This window comes from Poecilia mexicana, unplaced genomic scaffold (assembly GCF_051168715.1).
Source record: "Poecilia mexicana isolate PSO_F unplaced genomic scaffold, ASM5116871v1 scaffold_14, whole genome shotgun sequence".
NCBI lineage: Eukaryota > Metazoa > Chordata > Actinopteri > Cyprinodontiformes > Poeciliidae > Poecilia > Poecilia mexicana.
The window spans coordinates 5095249-5113067 of NW_028263383.1; the positions used below are offsets into that span (position 1 = coordinate 5095249).

Genomic DNA, 17819 nt, shown 5'->3' on the forward strand with positions numbered 1-17819 from the left:
AGAAATATAGTGATGTACATTGTACTTTTCGCCATTAAAGGCACCATATCAAAACACAAAGTTTAGTCAATGTTTGGATCTTAATCACATTGGATAGGGGGTGCCAGAGTACACATATGCCATGGCTTTCAAAATTTTATTTGTAAAAAATAAAATTGAAAACAAACTACCTTCCACCTCACAATATATTTTAAAATACACATACACAAGTGGCAAAAAGTTCAAGGGGTTTGAATACTTTTGCAAGGCACTGTAGGTTTTGTGATAGAAGAAAAATTTGGAAGAATCAGAAAAACAGGTATCAATCTACTTTCAGACATCAGATATTATACAATAATACAAGAAATGTAAAATATATCTATACACTCAGTCATATATCTAGCCAAAGACGGTGTAGTGTGGTTCATATAGGGGTGTGCAATACTGGGAACTCTGGTATTGATCTGAAATCATGTAAATACAAGGCCAGTATTGCCGATACCAATACTGATGTTTCCAAAAAGTGTAATTGAATAATTTGGTGACTTGACTTCAGTCAGTCGATTATGACTATGATAAATTACAGGTCAAAGATAATAGGCAAGTACAAGTGTTTTTTATTAACCAAATACAATAGAAATCAATGTAGCAGTATAGAAATAAAAGGGATGATAAAACATAAAATAACCTGCACATAACCTAAATAGTAACTCTATTGTTACTTCAAATGTTGACACAAAAGGATTGTTATTTTCAACCATGTTTATATTTCATGTTTACATCTTTACATGAACATATTTTTGAGTTCCAGAGAGGCTTTTTTTCACCTCCCAGAGACCCTGTCTCAGAGTTGGGGGTCAGGTTTGGGGATCTTCTCCCCCCTCGGCTTTTTATTTCAGCTCAGTTTTCTCAGGGGTAAACTGTTTTAATATCATTTTAATAATTTGCATAAATTGAGATATATATATATATATATATATATATATATATATATATATATATATATATATATATATATATATATATATATATATATATATATATATATATATATATGCTGTGAGCGTTTGAAATCTGAAGGACAAATTCATCATCAAAGCAGATTTTAATTATTCTGAAAACATGTTGTTCAAATGTATCAACACTGATCTGCTCTTCTCTTACTTTTTGCCCCAGCCTGATTTACCATAAACTCAGGTTAAAGTAAATTTCTAAAACTCCTCACATATCTTCAACAGATCCTCGAGGAAATGAACCACCATATCCTTCTCCTGCTCCCCTCCCTCCTCTTCAGCCTTCAGGCTCTTAAGTCTGACAAGCGCCTCCTGGAGTCGACCCAGTCTTTGCTGCAGCTGTCCACTCTCCTCCCCACAGTTCCTCTCCTCTCCTGCTTCATCTTCTCCTGTTTTTCCTTCTCCTTCCTCCGCTTTAAGATACTTGAATAAATGCTCTCTGATGACCCTGCCCTCCTCCCCGGCCAACGAAGCGCTGAGTTCAGGCATGTCCTGCAGCGTGCCGAGGCTGAGCAGGTGCAGCAGAGCCTCAGAGAGCGTGTGTCGCAGGCTGGCACTGTAGCGGTATTCCAGAAAGTCGACTGCGTCTTCGCTGTTTTCCAGGGCTGTGGCCAGAGAGCGCCACACGCAGCTGAAGCGCTTTGTGTCACCGTAGCAGCTGCGTTGAGCTGGCACCGCGAGGGCGGCGGCTGACTTGATGCGGACTTTGAAGTTTTTGCAGGAGGTGACCACATGGCAGAGGGCGGAGAAGGCATCCTGAGACCATGGAGCCGTCTCTGTCATGAAGACAGAAACAACAGGCAGCTGTAATGTTTGACATCAGCAAAATCCGGAAAACGGAAAGTTATTGCTAAAATTTAGACTTAGATCTAAATCATTAGCTACTCCTAAAAGGGGACTTATTATGCTCCCTTCAATTGGGTTAGGAAAGGTCTATGGGCTATGCAAAACATGTTCATTACATTTTTTGTACAAAATCATTCTTAGATAATGAGATTTTTGTCTGATCAGTTCTGAATATTTTGAGCTCCTTTCAGAATGAGCCGTTTCTTAAGGACATCTTGTCACTTTAAATCCAAGTCAGCTTCTGCTAGACACGCCCCCCCAACTCAACGTTTCAGCAGATGAAAATTGCTGAAAACATATGCGCAATTATACAACCATATCTTTGAAAAGCAGAAATGGAACCTTCTGCACAAGCAACAGGACTGTAGTATGTGATTTCTGATTGGTAACAACAACCAAACGTGCCGGAGCTCTGCTTGGGTTGCTATATGACAAACTGGGCTCGCTGGGGTTGCTAGGTAACGAGGTACTGCACTTTGTTGTGACTCTACAAAGAAGGTTGTTAAAGCAATTTGTTTTCCAGACATAAAAAAAAAAAAAAAAAAAAAAAAAAAACATTAACCTATTGCTAAAAAACATTTGAGTGTTTTTTTAAATGCCTGGACAGATTTTAAAAGCAGTCGAGGCCCAACTGAAAGTATAAAAATGGGCAGAAAGTGAATTTTGCATAATATTCACTTGAATCTCTAGACTCTTAAGAGAAAATAAAAAAAAAAATAGTTACCAAGCGGCAGAGAGGAATTTCTGAACGCATTTCCCAGTGCATAACAGGCATTCCACCTGACTTTCATAGCTGCTTCCGATTGGACGGTTTTGACCAGAGCACGAACCGCGTCTTCCAGAGGGCGTTGGAAAACAGGCCGAGTCATCTGACTGTGACGCAGGAAATGAAGCAGATTTCCAAGTGCTCGCACTGCATTGCACTTCACCTGGAAGGTTAGAGAAGAAAACAAAGTAACATATTAGCTTGAACACGTCGCCCTCGGGAATGTGTTTTTTTTTTTTTTTTTTCACCTTGTCTCTGTCTGCAGCTGCTCGAGTTGCTGCCTGCAGCATCTTCAGCAGAAGCATGTCGGACAATTCTTCCTGGAAATCCACACCTACATTCTGCCTGGAGATAGAGAAATATACAGATCAGGTCCAGAAGTTTACAATCATTATGGCCATGAAGGTATTCAATTCTCAGATTTTAATGATGAATTTAAAGTGTTTTTAGTCAGGATGGAATTATGATACAACAAACAAGAATTTGATGCAGAAGTTCAATTTTTTTGGTAGATTTTCTGTACTGGGTCAAAGTTTTACATGAAGATGATATATTATTGGCTTAAATGCCCCTTTGCAACTGCAACCCTCAACAAATTTCTTTACATTTTTGGCTGGTTGTTTGACCACTCTACCAGGGACGGAGTACAGAGTGTAATTTGGTTGATTTTCTGGCACTGATCAGGATTTTAATCATAAATAAAATGCTTAGTACAGTTGTAGTTCCAAACCAATCAATTCTAAAATCTGTTTTATTGAGTGTTCAAGTTGAAATATCCAGTAATGTCCACCTTTAAGTACGTTGCTGCTGATTTAAGAGGAAGTTCCAGACTTTTCACCCTATTCTCTCTGCTTTATGAACCCAAGCAATCTTACATATTAATGATTAGTGTGTCTGTGAGGTTTCCCAAAGACCACGCAGCTTTTGCACGGACGTTTGTAGATCGGTCATCAAGGGCAGCGAGGATAATGTTCGCAGTATCAGCCACAAACATCACATCCTGAGAGGAGAATATAACAAGAGAATATCTGAAAACATTCAGATGACTGAACAGCACAGAGGCTGATCTTTACCGATTACTTGCCTCTCTCAAACAAGGGAACAGTATGTAAACTCCCAAAGCCCTGACGGCTGCAGTCTTCACCAGATAGTTCTCAATGTAGGTCAGGCCCAGCAGCACGGTGATGCACATCAGCTGGGTTTTATCCTGAAAACCAAGATTACAAATATAGCTGGAGGAATTTCAATTTTATCTTCGGAAAATTAGAAGGTGATCAAAGAAGAAACTCACAGGCAGCTGGGCGAAGGCCTGTGGCAGGATGGAGGCGAGCGTGTCGCAGGCGCTTGCCTGTAGAGTGGGATGTTGTTCATTTTGTAGTGCTGCATTTAGTGGCCCACTCAACACTTCTAACCAAAACTCCACCACCTACAAGCGGGAAACACTGCATTAGGACCACAGGTTGGCCAACATGACATGAGCACAACCCAGCTGAATGTTGGACCATCACAGGCAACTTGGATGTCATTTATTGTTATCCATTTTAAATTTGTGTGATTTTGGACGTGTCCTGTAACCCATCATGACATAATGTTTAATCTTCTGAAAAGCTGAGTCTTCAGTTTTCACAACAAACTCTTAAATCTACCTTAACTAGGGAATACTAATTTAGTAAGTGATTAATAATCAACTGGAGTACACAGACTTAAAAAAGACAATTTGCTGAAAAAACATTGTATTCAGAGAAGTAATTAAGCCAAAATTGTATGAAATATGCACATTTGGCATTGAAGACAAAAAAAACAGCTTCGTTTGAAAATATGTTTTGCTCAAAACTCCTCAAGTGGCATAGTTTTAGCTTCACCCACTTCAAATTCCCTAAAGGAATGCTATGGTATTGCATTTTATGCATTTTTTTATTATTTAAAAAAGGATCTGAATTGCTTATTTGCATTTTAATGCATCTCTAGTATTACATAAAAAAGGCATAAGTGCCTTGATGAAAAATATGTTACTAATCGATTAATAAGATAATAGTTGCATCCCGAGACCAAAGCAAGGGATCTTACCTGGTTCACAGGAACCTTAGAGCTGTCAGGAACACTGTTCTCAGCTCTGTACTGTTGGATTATTCCTGCACCAAACTCCTCTAGTAGCTGAAAAAATACAACAAAGCCACAAAGGTCCTTTGCTTATTGTAGTTTTGTGACCATGTGTAATGCTTGCAGCTGAGGTAGACAGCTTTACCTTTGCACTGTGTAGCTGTATGGAGGGGTCTGTCTCCTCGAGGCACCGAACGCTCAGCTGCCCGATCTCATACAGGCTTGATTGAGCAAGAGGGAAATAACCGCGTACCAGATGGGACAACACCTGAAAGATAAAATAAAACATATCTTGAGGAATGCTTCTTTAAAGCATTTACAAGTCGTTTCCATAATCTTTACCTGCAGAGCTTCTAGTCGAACAGGAGAGGGCTCTAAAGCAGCACTGCCTCCAGCTCCCTCACTGTCTGACTGCTCCTCCCTGGGCTGAGTCACCAGAGAAACACACAGCTTCAACAGCCACGGTGACGACTTCTCCTCCTCTCTCGGTGTGTGAGGGAGCTGGGGGGAATGCGTGCTTGAGTTTTGTTGGGAGAAAGCTGCTGGCGTCCGAACAGGCGAGGCTGCTCCATTCCTGTGTCTCCAGCTGAGAGCAGAGTCCTGCGGCGTTACGGAGCCAGAGATGCTGCCACCGCCGAGGTTTTCTGGCTGCTGGAGGAGAAGCTGCACCTCAGGGAGTGGGGCCTGAGCCGTTACCATCGCCCCGTACAGTCTCAGCACAGACCCGCGTACGGTCACATCTGTAGACAGAGCATTCATACAGTTACAGAGAAACTTTAAAAAGCTAGAGAGGTCATTGAGACAAGGTGCAGACCTCTGTGGCGCACATAAGGACGAATCTGTTTCCAGAGCTGGCTCAGCAGGCCAGGTCTGAGGCGATGATAGGGAGCGTTGGCCACCAGGAACGCCAGGCACTAACAGACAGAAGAGGAGATACTCCGTGACTGCAGGACTGTGTCTGTCACACAAGCTCTCCTTCAGCACAAACTAACTTTATTTTGCTCAATTTTATTATTCAAAGGCTGAGTTATGGTCATTTTCATCATAAATGAAGTATTTAAGAGTTTGGTTCTCTTCACCGCTTCACCCCCGCAGTCAACAGAACAATGCTGCATTGTCTTCCAGTCCACAGGTGGTAAACCCAATCTCTTTGATGTTAGTCAATACAATGTGGCTCGCCCATGTGACGCTGTGTGGTATGAATGTAATTCAATCCCCCATTTGGAAAGGGAGAGACTAATTCTTGTGTGTTATTTCTCCCTCTGCAGAGCAGCAGTCTAGGATTGTAGGCAGCTAATTTGTGATTAGCACTCTGAGGTTATCATCGTGCACTCAGCTTGTGGTCTAGGACCAGCTGCCTAAACATTAAATGATAAATCAGGTTGCCCACCTTTGTGACCTGTGTGAGTGTTTGAGAGGATGTTTCAGCCAGAAGAGCCAGGCTGAGGCCGCGGTGCAGCTCTCTGACAGCAGCAGCTAGCATGAAGGAGAACGGGGTGTAAGACGTTCGAGGTGATGCCGTGTCTTCAGCCGCAGCCAGAAACTGCCGGGAGCCATCCAAGATGGCCGACAGCACCTGAAGCGCACACAGTCGCACCTAGAATAAGAAAGAATACATTAATTAAACACAAAGTGTAATGTTTCACACATTCTGATGAAAACCAGAGCAAATGTTTGTGACTGGCTGTACCTTTGGTGAGGGGTCCTTTAGTATAATTGTAAGGAGAGTTAGAGATGGGGGTCCACCAGCAGGAGAGTCTGGGATGAAGGAGGACCAGTAACCATACAGAGTCCTCTTCTCCACAGCTTTCACTACTGCTAGCATGCAGTGCAGGGCTAACTGACGAACACGGCACTGGTAAACTCTGAAATGGCAAAATGGAAAGGTTTGTTGTTGGGAATAAAAATACTCGCATTAAAACAGGGTTCCAACACATTGTTCTCTGTCCTGTCCTGATCATTTTTATAGTTTAAAAACAAAAGTTGACTGAATTTGTGGCAGAAAACAAAAAAAGAAAGATGAATGTATGGAGGACAAGAAATACTACATTTCTGGAAAAAATGCATTCCTTTCAAAACAGTGGAGGAACCCTGTGATCAAAAGAACAAATATGTAAAAAGCTCTCCGTGTACCTTAACTTGCTTTGTGCGTTCCCCTCGATGTCCGAAAACTCTGATTCAGAACTGTTCAGCTTCCAGAACGGGTAAAGAAACGAGGCGGGCGGTTTGGCTAAGCTCTCCACATCATTTCTGCTGCCGTCCCCTCCGCCTCCGCAGACTTCAGGCACCGCTTCTTTATCTTCCTCCTCTCTGTCATCCACTTTGCTTTCTTCAGGTTTTGTCTTCTTTCCTTTTCCTTTCGATTTCTTCTTTTTTTTCTTAAATGAGACAAAGTGAACACCTTGCAATAAATGCAGAAAAATCCTCTGTAGGTACTAAAGTCAGTAAGAACTAAGGTTCCTCTTACTCCTGAAGTTTTTCCAGTCTTATCAGCCTCCTTTGGTGTTTCTAAAGATTTTGGTGGTTCAGCAGGCCTTGGTGGAGAGAGACTTTCATACTGCGAAAGAGGCGCTGGGTAAATTACCTCTGGCCAGTCGACACTCAAACCAGGGGCTCCCTGGAACATGAGCCTCTATGAAAAGAATCAGTAGTTCTCAAATGAACAGACTTCACCAGACAGTTTTGTGCAGAAGGAAATATGGTTCAATTTTCCACCTTCAGTGCAGCCAGTACAGATCCAAGCTCCTCTCCTCCTCCAAATTTCCACTTCCCACCTGACAGACAGAACTGAAGTCCCTTCAGAGCAGCCTGGATAACCTGCAAGAAAAACATAGCAAACAAGTGTTAGCCATCACTAAACATGCATTTTTCAACTATTTTCTTATTGTAGCAGGCCAGTCGTAGGTACCATGCAGTAGAAGAGATCATCGGTGTTGGGAGGTTTGGGTGACTGCAGTGTCTTCAGAAAAAGTCTGAAACAAAGACTTCGGTACTGATCGTCCAAAAGTGGCTGACCGGGAATCCTGCAGAGGAAAACACGCAGCCATCCGGCAAAATGACACAAAAGAAGCCAAAAGTAACATTTCAAATATGAACATATAAAGACGTTTAGGAAACAATTAAGCACCATTCTGTGTTGATGTACTACATGGAATCTAAAATGAGATAAATAGAAGGCTATGTCTATAATGTGAAGATTTTTGCCGTCGTGAAGTCTACCTGAGGCAGATGTTGGCCATGCAGGTGAGCGCAACATGCCTCAACTCGATATTTGGCTGGGAAGGAGAACTGTACTGCAGAATGACTCCATCTTCACGCAGCAGGTCACTCACGAGCTGTGAACGAGCAAAATCTCAATGCAAATAAGAACAGACATGACTGAAACAGGATAACATTACTGTGGGTGGTTCTGGTAGAACAATTATTGACAAATTTGACTTAAAATTTTTCACTCTTCAAAGATATGAAGACTCTGAGTTTAAATGTCAACTTATTTTAGGGATATTTTTGGAGTTTATTAAAGATTATACAAAGATTAGAGACATAATTGAAAGGATAAGAATTTAGAAACTCCTTGATTCACTGTTAGATTCAAATATTTAATTAAAGCCATGGAAATACCAAATACAGTTTAAAAAGCAGTGAACAATGATACTCTACCTGGTGGCACTGAGATCCATTACCATACATGACTGTGGAAAGTGCCAAGAGAACATCTGAGTGGGTCCATGTACTGCACTGTTTCAGGGCATTGACAGTATATTTTACCAGCACATCCAGTGTCTGTTCATCCATTATAACCTGGAGAAAATCCAAGCAGAATAAAAACAAGTTAATATATCCCAGCACACTGCAGAAAAACTAACTTCAACCTCCACCACATATTCAAAATGTTAAAGAGGAATGAATGAATATCAGAATCAGCCTTTATTGTCATTGTACAAAAGCTTGAGGAAATTTGTTTCAGTTCAGCCCATCCAAGAAAAACAAAAAAGACAAATGAACAACATAAGACAAGAGTAAACAGGTGCCTGAGGCTACCGCCAAAAATTCAAATATATCAATTTAAATTGATTTTGAAGTTAAGAACAATTGTAGGGCAACACGTTTACAAAGTCCTAGATGGTTAAGTAGATTTTTGCATTATGCTCGTTCTTACCTTCAGCTGATTGAGGAGGTGATGAACAAGTTGACAGAATTTAACAACTAAATGCTCTTGATTCAGAGGTACGAGACCACTGGTGTGCTTTAGCAGAATACACACATCCTGGAAAAGAGAAGCAAGACGCTTTATAACAACCAACAAACCCTTAAAAATGACCGAAGAGGAGCGGCTGCTGGTTGGTAGATTGTGTTACCTCTGGTCGGATGGTGATGGGAAGCTCACAGCTCCTGTTGTAGTTCTCTGAAAGCAGCTGGTCAAACAGCTGATTGAGCTCCTCTCTCAGCTGGCTGCAGTCTGGTCTCAGGGCTCGAAGCTTTGCGGCGCAGCGGGAAAACTGCTTCTCCGCGTCCGACAGAGAGTCTAGCGGCGAGCAGTCCGACTCTCCGGGACTGAACGGAGCGGCTTCGGCCGACAGAGCCGTGGACGGGAAGGCAGGGACGGCAGGACGGCCGAACACCGGTGCCGACACCCCGACAGAAGCCGACATGTTTATCACCCGGAAGCACTTTTGTTCGTCCTTCTTCTTCGTCTTGTTGTGGCGGTTGGTACAGAACCAAAAATAACCGCCACCGTCTGGCATGGAGTGTAGACCAGAATGTCACCCAATTTATATTATTCAACTTTAATTTCAGATAAATATTTTCTGATAACTTTGAGTTATTGCTAAATGAATAAATAAACTAAGTCTAGTTTTTAAGTTTTGGATCAGCTGTCATCTTTCTTCATAATAGAATAAAGTAACATGTTCTAGACTAGTCTCATCAACGCCACAGAGCATTCACACTTGCACTGTTTTCCTAAAATTAGGAGTGCTGTTTGGTCGAAATCTGAGATGATTCCTCTGCTTCTCATTTCTCCAGTTCTTTTGGGTTTTATAGAACCAATGTCCTCCCATTTTTGCTTCATTTTCTTTTCTTCTAATGCTAGTAAAATCCATTTGTTTTTAATGGCATCCTTTCACACCAAAAATACTCAAATTTATTAGGCATCATACAGAATTAACTAGATTTCTATCAAGACAGCTAGTCTGCTTTATGAGTGGCTGTGCAAGTGTATTAATAAATTGGAATCTGAACAAATTGATCTTAAATCATTCCACCAACTCACTGGACAGCTAGTGTGAGCCTTTTCCTTATGTATGCTGAAATTCCATAATTTCTTTGATAGTAAACTGGTACGATGAAAGCAATGCCACCTCTAATGCATTTTTAGTTCCAACTGCAAGTTTAAGTTTTAAATTCTTTTACATAAAATTCCCACACCTTGTCATAGCCTTAACACCAAGTAGGGCATTAAGGCTATGTCAGATGTGAGGCATAACACCATTTAAAGTCATGCAATACAACCAAATTAAAATGCATCCACAGACATAATTTGAACTATTTAATTGTCAAAATTGGTTTGTGCTCAACATTTGATCTCGACAAAAACCGTCACAATACCAGGCAACTAAATGAGTTTACAGATATACAGAACAGGATCGCTGCAAGTCTTCACAGGCATAACCAGGAATGTTAAAGCACGTACAAACCTCCACATGTCACAGCTTTTATTAGGTTCAAGCAACAGTCCTGACATTTTTAGTCCATTTTTAGTCCTGGAAATTAAAGGCATTTGAACAAAAACTCTGTTGCTCATCTTAATGCACTAAAAATAAGTTATTTTACAACAAACTCCTTTGAAATAATGGGCAGGTCAGCACAAAAGCAAAAACACAGCTATAACGAAGACGGATGTACAAACGTTGACCGAGGGCCACCATCAGACTGATCCCAATTCTTCCACTTCCTATGAATCATCTGTGCAGACATGATTAAAGCACTGATCATCAATGGTTTGTGTTGCAGTTGGCACAAAGTAATTGTTGAAAGCAGCGGACCAGGAGATAGGCATGTCTGCAGAAAGGTGGCAGCATGCACATTGTGACAAGAGTGTGTATGCCTTAGCCGGACTTAAACAGCAGGATAGCCACCTGACCCAAGTAGAAGTAAATGAAATGTTTAGTTTCGTGCGTCACATAGCTGCCAAAGTTCCTGCCAACGATGCAGTGCCATGTCGGATTGTATTTCTTGTCAAACTCCTGCGGGAAAGATGAGAAAGATGAAGGTCAATGCTGATGTAAAAGTTCTTCAAAAGGTCATATTTATCCAACTTAAAACGTGAGCGCCATACCTTTTTAACATAGGCAGCGATATCCTTCTCTATGTTGTACTTCTCCATTGCCTGCATGGTACAGTCTACAGCATCCTGCTGCATTTCATCAGACATGTCTGCATTCTTGATCACTGCCTTCTTGTCAGACATGATGCCCTGCAAGACACAAAAGTTTGATACATTGTACATAAAAGGATGCAGACAAAACGTAGTTTGGTGCATAGAATCCACTGTCGGCACTTCTTTTGATCGATGTTTTTGCTTCAGTTTGCAAACCACGTGAGCCCGGCATTTTACAGCGGGAGGCATTTTGCGTTTCATGCAGTGCTGCTACAAAGATAACGCATATTGGGAGTGCACACATCTATACCAACTTGGTGCTTCTGTGCGAGAGGATGTTTGCTTCAGCCACCATTACCCTTTGTAGTCAGGTTTCCACTGTGGCTCATGCGCTTTTATTGCTCAAACGGCGAAGGAAAGATGCAAAGCACTCGGTTTCTCCTGCGCAGCAGCTTTTGCATACTCAGTCATAGCAAAGCACACTGTGTAATATTTAAATAACTCTTACCGTTCCTGTGCGTAGTTTCAGTGTTCAGAGATGCACGCTTCGGGGGGCTACACAGCTTTTCTTTCATTTATTGAAGGACGCGTGGTTCTCCCGCTCCGCCCTCTGCATCTCCTCCTCCCGCTGATTGGCTCAGGACAAGCCTTCGCCCAGCTGACGCTCATTTTCTACTCGCGGAGAAGGACCTGCATTTTATTTCCACCCAGATTGCACCGCTCTCACCTCCTGCTTCACCGTAGATGTCATTTTGACGTACTTAGAAACAGTACGTCAGCCTGTTCGCCATATTTCGTGTGGCAAGCTTTTGTCTGGAACATTTTCATAAACTGTCATTTCTATTATCAAGGAGTCCGACTCAACACTGCTTTATATAATAAAACTTTTTTTTCATACATGAAATAAATAGGATTACCAAAATAATGGTATTTGTCTGATAATACTTTAATAACATAGAGAACTATAATAATCCTAGGCTTATGACTTCAAAAAAAGTGTTTTTTCTCACAAATAACATTCAAAAATATCCCTTTCAGCATGGTGTGTAATCACTAGAGAGCTTTTAATTCTTGCAAAAAATAAAAATAGAAATCAGGCTTTAAAATGTTGTAAAATTGTAAGGTCTTTCAGAGAGGGAGTCACAAATTCGCTAAGATTTGAAATGAATCAAAGGGGAACCTAACAGAACCCAAGATAAGTTGGATCTTTTCTGGTTGTAGATGGACTCTACATCAACTCCATAACCAACGTTCTCTGAGCAGTGGAAAAGAGAAAAGTCTGAATCTTTCAAGAAAACTTTGGTTTTTGCTCCATCACATAATGAACTAAACACTAATGTGTGTTCCCATCTAAAGCAGGATATTTATCATGAAGGAAAACACACATGCACTTTTATTTTGTGACGGTTAAATCATGTACTTATACTGACAAAACATGGCTTTTTCTGAGAAAAAAGGCTTACTGTGTTACCCTGGCCTTAGGTTTACCAGCTTAAGGAGACCAGCGGTTGTTACTGCATAAAAATACTGATCATAAGCTGATTTGAGAGACTGAGAACTTGAATGGAAGGCTTGTGATAATTATATAAGAAAATAGTCATATGTGCAACTGATACACCTCCCCTTTTTCTAAATTACACAACTGTTTACTTTTATTTTTTAAGAGCTGAAAGAAATCGTTTCCCTCCCCCCATTATCCAATAGAGCACATATATTCTCATACAAAAGCAAAAACTTTTTACTTTCTGCAATCTGACTGAAAACTTGTGTAATTGTTCAAACTTAACAAATCCCAAGAAACACAATTTAATTGTGCTCAGTGAATACTCTGCTTTGTCCACAAAGAATAATACTTTGGGATTGAATTGAATATGATTGAATGCTAATGGAATACATTAAGATTCTCTGACTTGATATTAAATAAATTTATTTAATAAAATGCTTTGAAAAATCTGGGAATATAGGACTAGAATAATTCTACTTTTACAAAAATAGGAAGAAACGATCTAAATGAAGGGAAAACTTGCTCCCATCACCTCAGCTTACTCAGAAATACTTTGTAACATTGTACCAAACCTGTATGGACAGATAAAAAAAACAAAAAAAACAGGACTCACTTATTGTTACTGAATGTTTTATTAAAAGAGAAATAAGCAGTGAAATACTGAAAATCACAAATCATCCATCTTTGGAAATGACTGAACTAAGAAAAGTCATACCATTTTGAGCATCCTTTCATTTTACCAACCACACCTCCCTCGCCCCCTGACAAATGTTCCCCACAATTTACCACTCTCCTTACGCGTGGGATCCATCCTGCACCTCCATGCCCTCCTACTGGATCCTATCCAAGCTTTGCTCTTCTTTTTATAATTAAAAAAATAAAAAATAAAAAAAAATTGAGAAATGGTTTCCCCACTCTGCCGCCAGTAACTGCGTCTCTGGTGTCCCAGACCAAAAATGAAGGAATAATTTTGATAATTCCGAAAGCCAAATCAGTTTGATTTATCTCGTTTACTGAGAGGTTTCCGGTTAGCCGGGGTAAGGTGGACAGGGCCGGGGTCGTGCTCCATGTATCCATCCTGAAGCCTAATCCTAAACTGATCCTGAATCCTGATCCGGATCCGGAAAGGTGAGCCAATGAGCCCAGTCCAAACCTTTAGAATAACCAGCAGAACCAAAGAGAAGGAGGTGAGTTAGAATCACACCTTTGGAAAACATTTTAAAAATATTAATAATTCAACTACCAATCAAATCCAAAACAATACTTTGACTACAAAAAGATGAGAAGCAAACCAAACAAAAAAACAAAACAAAGAAAAACAAATACATTTTAGGGTCCCCAAAAACAGTTTACAGCACACTTTACTGTAACATTCAACAGCAGTACTCAAGTGTAAACTGAGTATTTTAAGGAAAAGAAATTCACAAAAGCCTTAAGTGTAGATTTCACAGTCGACAAGGCACAGCCATCATACCATTGGTGCCATATTTGACTCCTCCTCCTCCTGTTTATCCTAAAATGAACAGTTTCCTCTCTTCCCATCCTATCCTGTTCCTCTGAATTCTACAGAGAAACACACAAGAAGGTCAAAGGACAGTTGTATATGCTATGGAGAAGTCAAAGACGATGGCAAAAAGAAAAAACAAAAGCATTCAACGAGAAGAGAAAAAAAATATATGCTAGGACGAGAAAAAGATGGATAGCAGAAACAGAAGGGGAAAAAGACAGAAGAAGCCAAGCGGGTGAGAAAATCAAGTCTGCAAAAAAAGTAGGGAAAAACAAAATGGAGAAGGAGGGGTGGGTGAAACACACAAAACAACATTGTACACAAGTGAGAGATGATCCTGGGAGTAACCACTGGATTTTAAACGTGACCGCCTCCTCTCTGGCTCTGAGGTACACCGCTGCTTCAGTTTAGGCAGATCTAAGTACGGGAACGGGAGCGTGAACGGGAACGCCGGGGCGAGTACTGGGGGGATCCCCTGCTGCGGCGCGGGGAGTAGCTGCGGGATCGGCTCTTGCTGCGGCTTCTGCTGCGGCTACGAGAGCGAGAGGGGCCGTAGCTGGGGCTGCGATTGCCATCCATCTTCACACGAATGTAGGCCGTCTCTCCCTAAACACAAACGCGTGTGTTAGCATCTATGAAGAGAACAATCAGGTTCAAGCAGTCACCAGGAAGAGTTCACATTGGTTTCAGCTAATAATTCTCTTAACGTGTAAAAAAAACAGTTGATCGATCAAGCATCTCAACCTGCACTTAATCATGAACATATATGAAAATAAAATTCATGTTCTGTTTTTCCCAGGGACACTTTGAGATTTGGCTTTACTTACAGTTGGGTATCCATCCCCCTCAATCCCGCTTCTTCATCTAAATGAGCAAACTTCAAACTGCAGCGCAAGAGCACGTCCTCAGTAACAAAGCTTTCTGCTCTGACTCATTACGTACCTCATGAGAACGAAACTTGGTGTTATCCAATTTACGCACAGCGTAGGTCATGTCTTCTTTGCGCACAAACTCCACCACACCTGTGCCATCGCGGAAGACATCAGCGTAACATACATCACCTGCCTCCCGCATGTGATCCTTCAGGTCCTGCCAGCTCCCGCTTTGGGGAAGACCTGAGAGAAAACAGAAAGAAAAAGGTGATGTACAAAATATGCTTTTCTTAAGACAAAGGCACAGAAAAGAGGAAGGCATTACTCACCTGACACAACCACTCTGTTTTCGGAGCGTCGGGATGGAGGACCGTACCGGTTCCTCGATGGCCCCATGCCTCCGCCTCCACCACCTCCTCCGCCGCCGCCACCCCTTCCACTTCTTGGGAACTCCACACGCAGTCGATAGCCATCGTAATCATAACCATCTCGCCCGTACACCGCATCCTCAGCGTCCCTGCAAATTTTTTATTTTACAATCAGTAACTACAAAAAAGTACAACAACTGGAGGATCTTGACATCAACAGATCTGAATTACTGTGAAAGCGCCACTGTTAAAGTATTCTCCCAGTAAGTTTACGTACTCATTAAATTTTAAAAAGTAAAAGTTTACATCCATTTAAAGCAGAGGTAGCTGTCGCCACTGATCTGTAGACAACAATGAAGAGATTTGACATATGCAACACAATAAAGTAGTATTTTTTTAAAGAAAATAAAAGGTTATTCTTTGAACAAATCCAAGTAAAGTTATGCATGTGGAGGCTTTTTCTGCTTGTGCACATATGAACTTTTATATTAACAGCAGCAAGAGTCTCCTGTAAGTCCTGTCATGACATTATATAAATTTTGGAGACTTATTTTAGCATACTGCTGCCTGCTATTAAGGGGCGTTGCTGAGATATCCAAACTTGTTCATGTTGGAAGTTTAATGACCTCTGTCTTTCTGTTCAGTGGAATGGTTGATATTGTTGGAAATGTTCTTTAATTAGAGATTAAAGAAAATTTAATCTCCATCCTGGTTGTTCATTTTATAGATGAGGTGAGGTCATAATTTATTTCTCACACAAAAAAGTCACTTTTAACAGAACATAAAAAAATCATTTTTTCTGCTTAGGAAGGAGAGCATGTCTAAACCTCGTATTAAAAATGTTAATCTCCCAGAAAATGTAAAACAGGGAAGAAGAAGAAGAAAAACACAGACACACAGCCTGTTGTACATTTTTTTCCACGTGATTGGTGTGTAAAAGGTCTCGCCTTTTAAAAGCTAGGGCCACTTTGCAGATATATCGAAAAAGCAACTATTTAAGGGTCACATAAGATAAATACTGAAAAAAAAACTCAGATTATTTGCACATACCAAAAAGAAGTGAAGCACAAGGAAGGTTTATTTGTAACCATGACAACTTGTATTTAGGTGCCCTTTAGAGCATGTTTTGTGAAGTAGGCCTCACTCCTACCACATGTAGGCAACCGAACACCTCGCTCACAACAGAATGAAAATATAACTATGAGACGAATGTAAAAGTGGGTCAAAACATAGCTTAGACTTATGGCCAAAACTAGCACCTGGCGGTAAATGAACATTTGTATCAGGGAAGATTAAAACAACTTTGGGTGTAGCATCTGGCTAACAGTGGCGATAACGCTAACCAGGATGTAATGCTTACCTCGGATCCTCGAACTGAACGAAAGCAAACGGCGGTCCTCCTCTGCGGTTCTTCAGGTCAATATCACGCACAGATCCGTATTTATAAAATAAGTCTTCGACGTCTTTGGAGCGGATGTCTGGGGGAAGATTTCCCACATATATCCGACAATCGTTGCTTCCCGAGGGTCCTCGAGCGAATCCTCCGGACATGTTAGCGCAAAAATAAGCTAACCGTACCGCAAATGGACTAAGAGCTAGTGAACAAAAGGCTACGGCAGAGCTATCTCATAACAGAGGCGGGAAACTTCGGGTGAAAACGAACAGGGAAATGCTGCGACACTGTTCTGTTGTCGGCTGCTAAATCCGCTCTAACTTTAATGGCGAACTTAGCGCCAGGTAGTGACGCTAGTTCACGTAATCACCTTTAGCATTGGTTAAGAAGCAACGGCTCGCCTACTATACTTCCGTATTACTACTGTAGTACAATGGGTTTTTTGAGCTTTGTCTTTATCAAAAATACTAAATACTTTTTGAAGCAGAGCTTCTTTGTTTTTAATTCAGTCATTTGCAGAAACTAGATGCAACTTTGTTTTCTTTAACATATAGTTATGCTAAAAACAAAGATTTGATGTATAATCCATTAGTTACAAATTATGTCTTAAAATACAGCTGACTAAATTTACTGTAGTGCTAATAGTTGATAGCATCACAAACTTTAAGTGATTCAAGTTAAGCTAAATATGCTTATACACAAACAAATGGATTTTAACCTTTATTTCTGTTCATTTTTATGGTTGTGTGGCTTACTTCTAAATAAAATCAAAATTGTTTCTCTGAAAATGTTAATGTTGCACAAGATAATATAAAAGTGTACTGTTACAAAGGACAACTACAGCCTTGGCAGTATTGCAATGCATAAAGTTTGCCAGGGATGAGCAAGATCACACCCTACAACTAAGGTGAGCTGAAGGCACTATTAAATAATTGCTGAGACCCCAGTACAAGAAGTTTTTTTGATTTGGGCAAACAAAATATTTGTATTTTATTATTTAGGTTACTGCAACTTTAGTGTTTTCATAACTCGTCATATTTCTCTCATGTTTTTTTTTTTTTGCTTACAGCTACTGAAAACATAAAATGTTTG

At 40.7% G+C, this 17819-nt stretch overlaps 3 protein-coding genes across 4 annotated transcripts; all 3 read right to left on the reverse strand.

Moving 5' to 3' along the window:
• Nucleotides 1–122: 122 nt before the first annotated feature.
• Nucleotides 123–9420, reverse strand: heatr6 (HEAT repeat containing 6). Its single transcript, XM_014992721.2, has 20 exons — nt 9063–9420; nt 8864–8971; nt 8365–8505; nt 7924–8039; nt 7613–7727; nt 7420–7521; nt 7172–7336; nt 6838–7082; nt 6395–6569; nt 6095–6301; nt 5519–5618; nt 5047–5444; nt 4850–4972; nt 4672–4758; nt 3896–4030; nt 3689–3811; nt 3480–3604; nt 2853–2949; nt 2563–2767; nt 123–1768 (listed from the first exon to the last, which is right to left on the reverse strand). Exons 1-20 carry the CDS (start codon nt 9354–9356, stop codon nt 1191–1193), a joined length of 3639 nt encoding a protein of 1212 aa, XP_014848207.2. The 5' UTR covers nt 9357–9420; the 3' UTR covers nt 123–1190.
• An 819-nt stretch (nt 9421–10239) lies between these two features.
• dynll2b (dynein, light chain, LC8-type 2b) lies at nt 10240–11713 on the reverse strand. Its single transcript, XM_014992702.2, has 3 exons — nt 11592–11713; nt 11042–11179; nt 10240–10949 (listed from the first exon to the last, which is right to left on the reverse strand). Exons 2-3 carry the CDS (start codon nt 11171–11173, stop codon nt 10812–10814), a joined length of 270 nt encoding a protein of 89 aa, XP_014848188.1. The 5' UTR covers nt 11174–11179; nt 11592–11713; the 3' UTR covers nt 10240–10811.
• Nucleotides 11714–13200: 1487 nt separating this feature from the next.
• On the reverse strand, nt 13201–17083 carry srsf1b (serine and arginine rich splicing factor 1b). 2 transcript variants are annotated; one of them, XR_015765320.1, is made up of 5 exons: nt 16695–17083; nt 15296–15483; nt 15037–15209; nt 14062–14700; nt 13201–13740 (listed from the first exon to the last, which is right to left on the reverse strand). XR_015765320.1 is itself a non-coding variant. In XM_014992690.2 (4 exons), exons 1-4 carry the CDS (start codon nt 16883–16885, stop codon nt 14512–14514), a joined length of 741 nt encoding a protein of 246 aa, XP_014848176.1. In that variant the 5' UTR covers nt 16886–17083; the 3' UTR covers nt 13201–14511. The 2 variants fall into 2 exon arrangements, 1 of the variants encoding a protein (XP_014848176.1); XM_014992690.2 differs by having other exon boundaries at nt 13201–14700.
• Between the last annotated feature and the right edge of the window lie 736 nt (nt 17084–17819).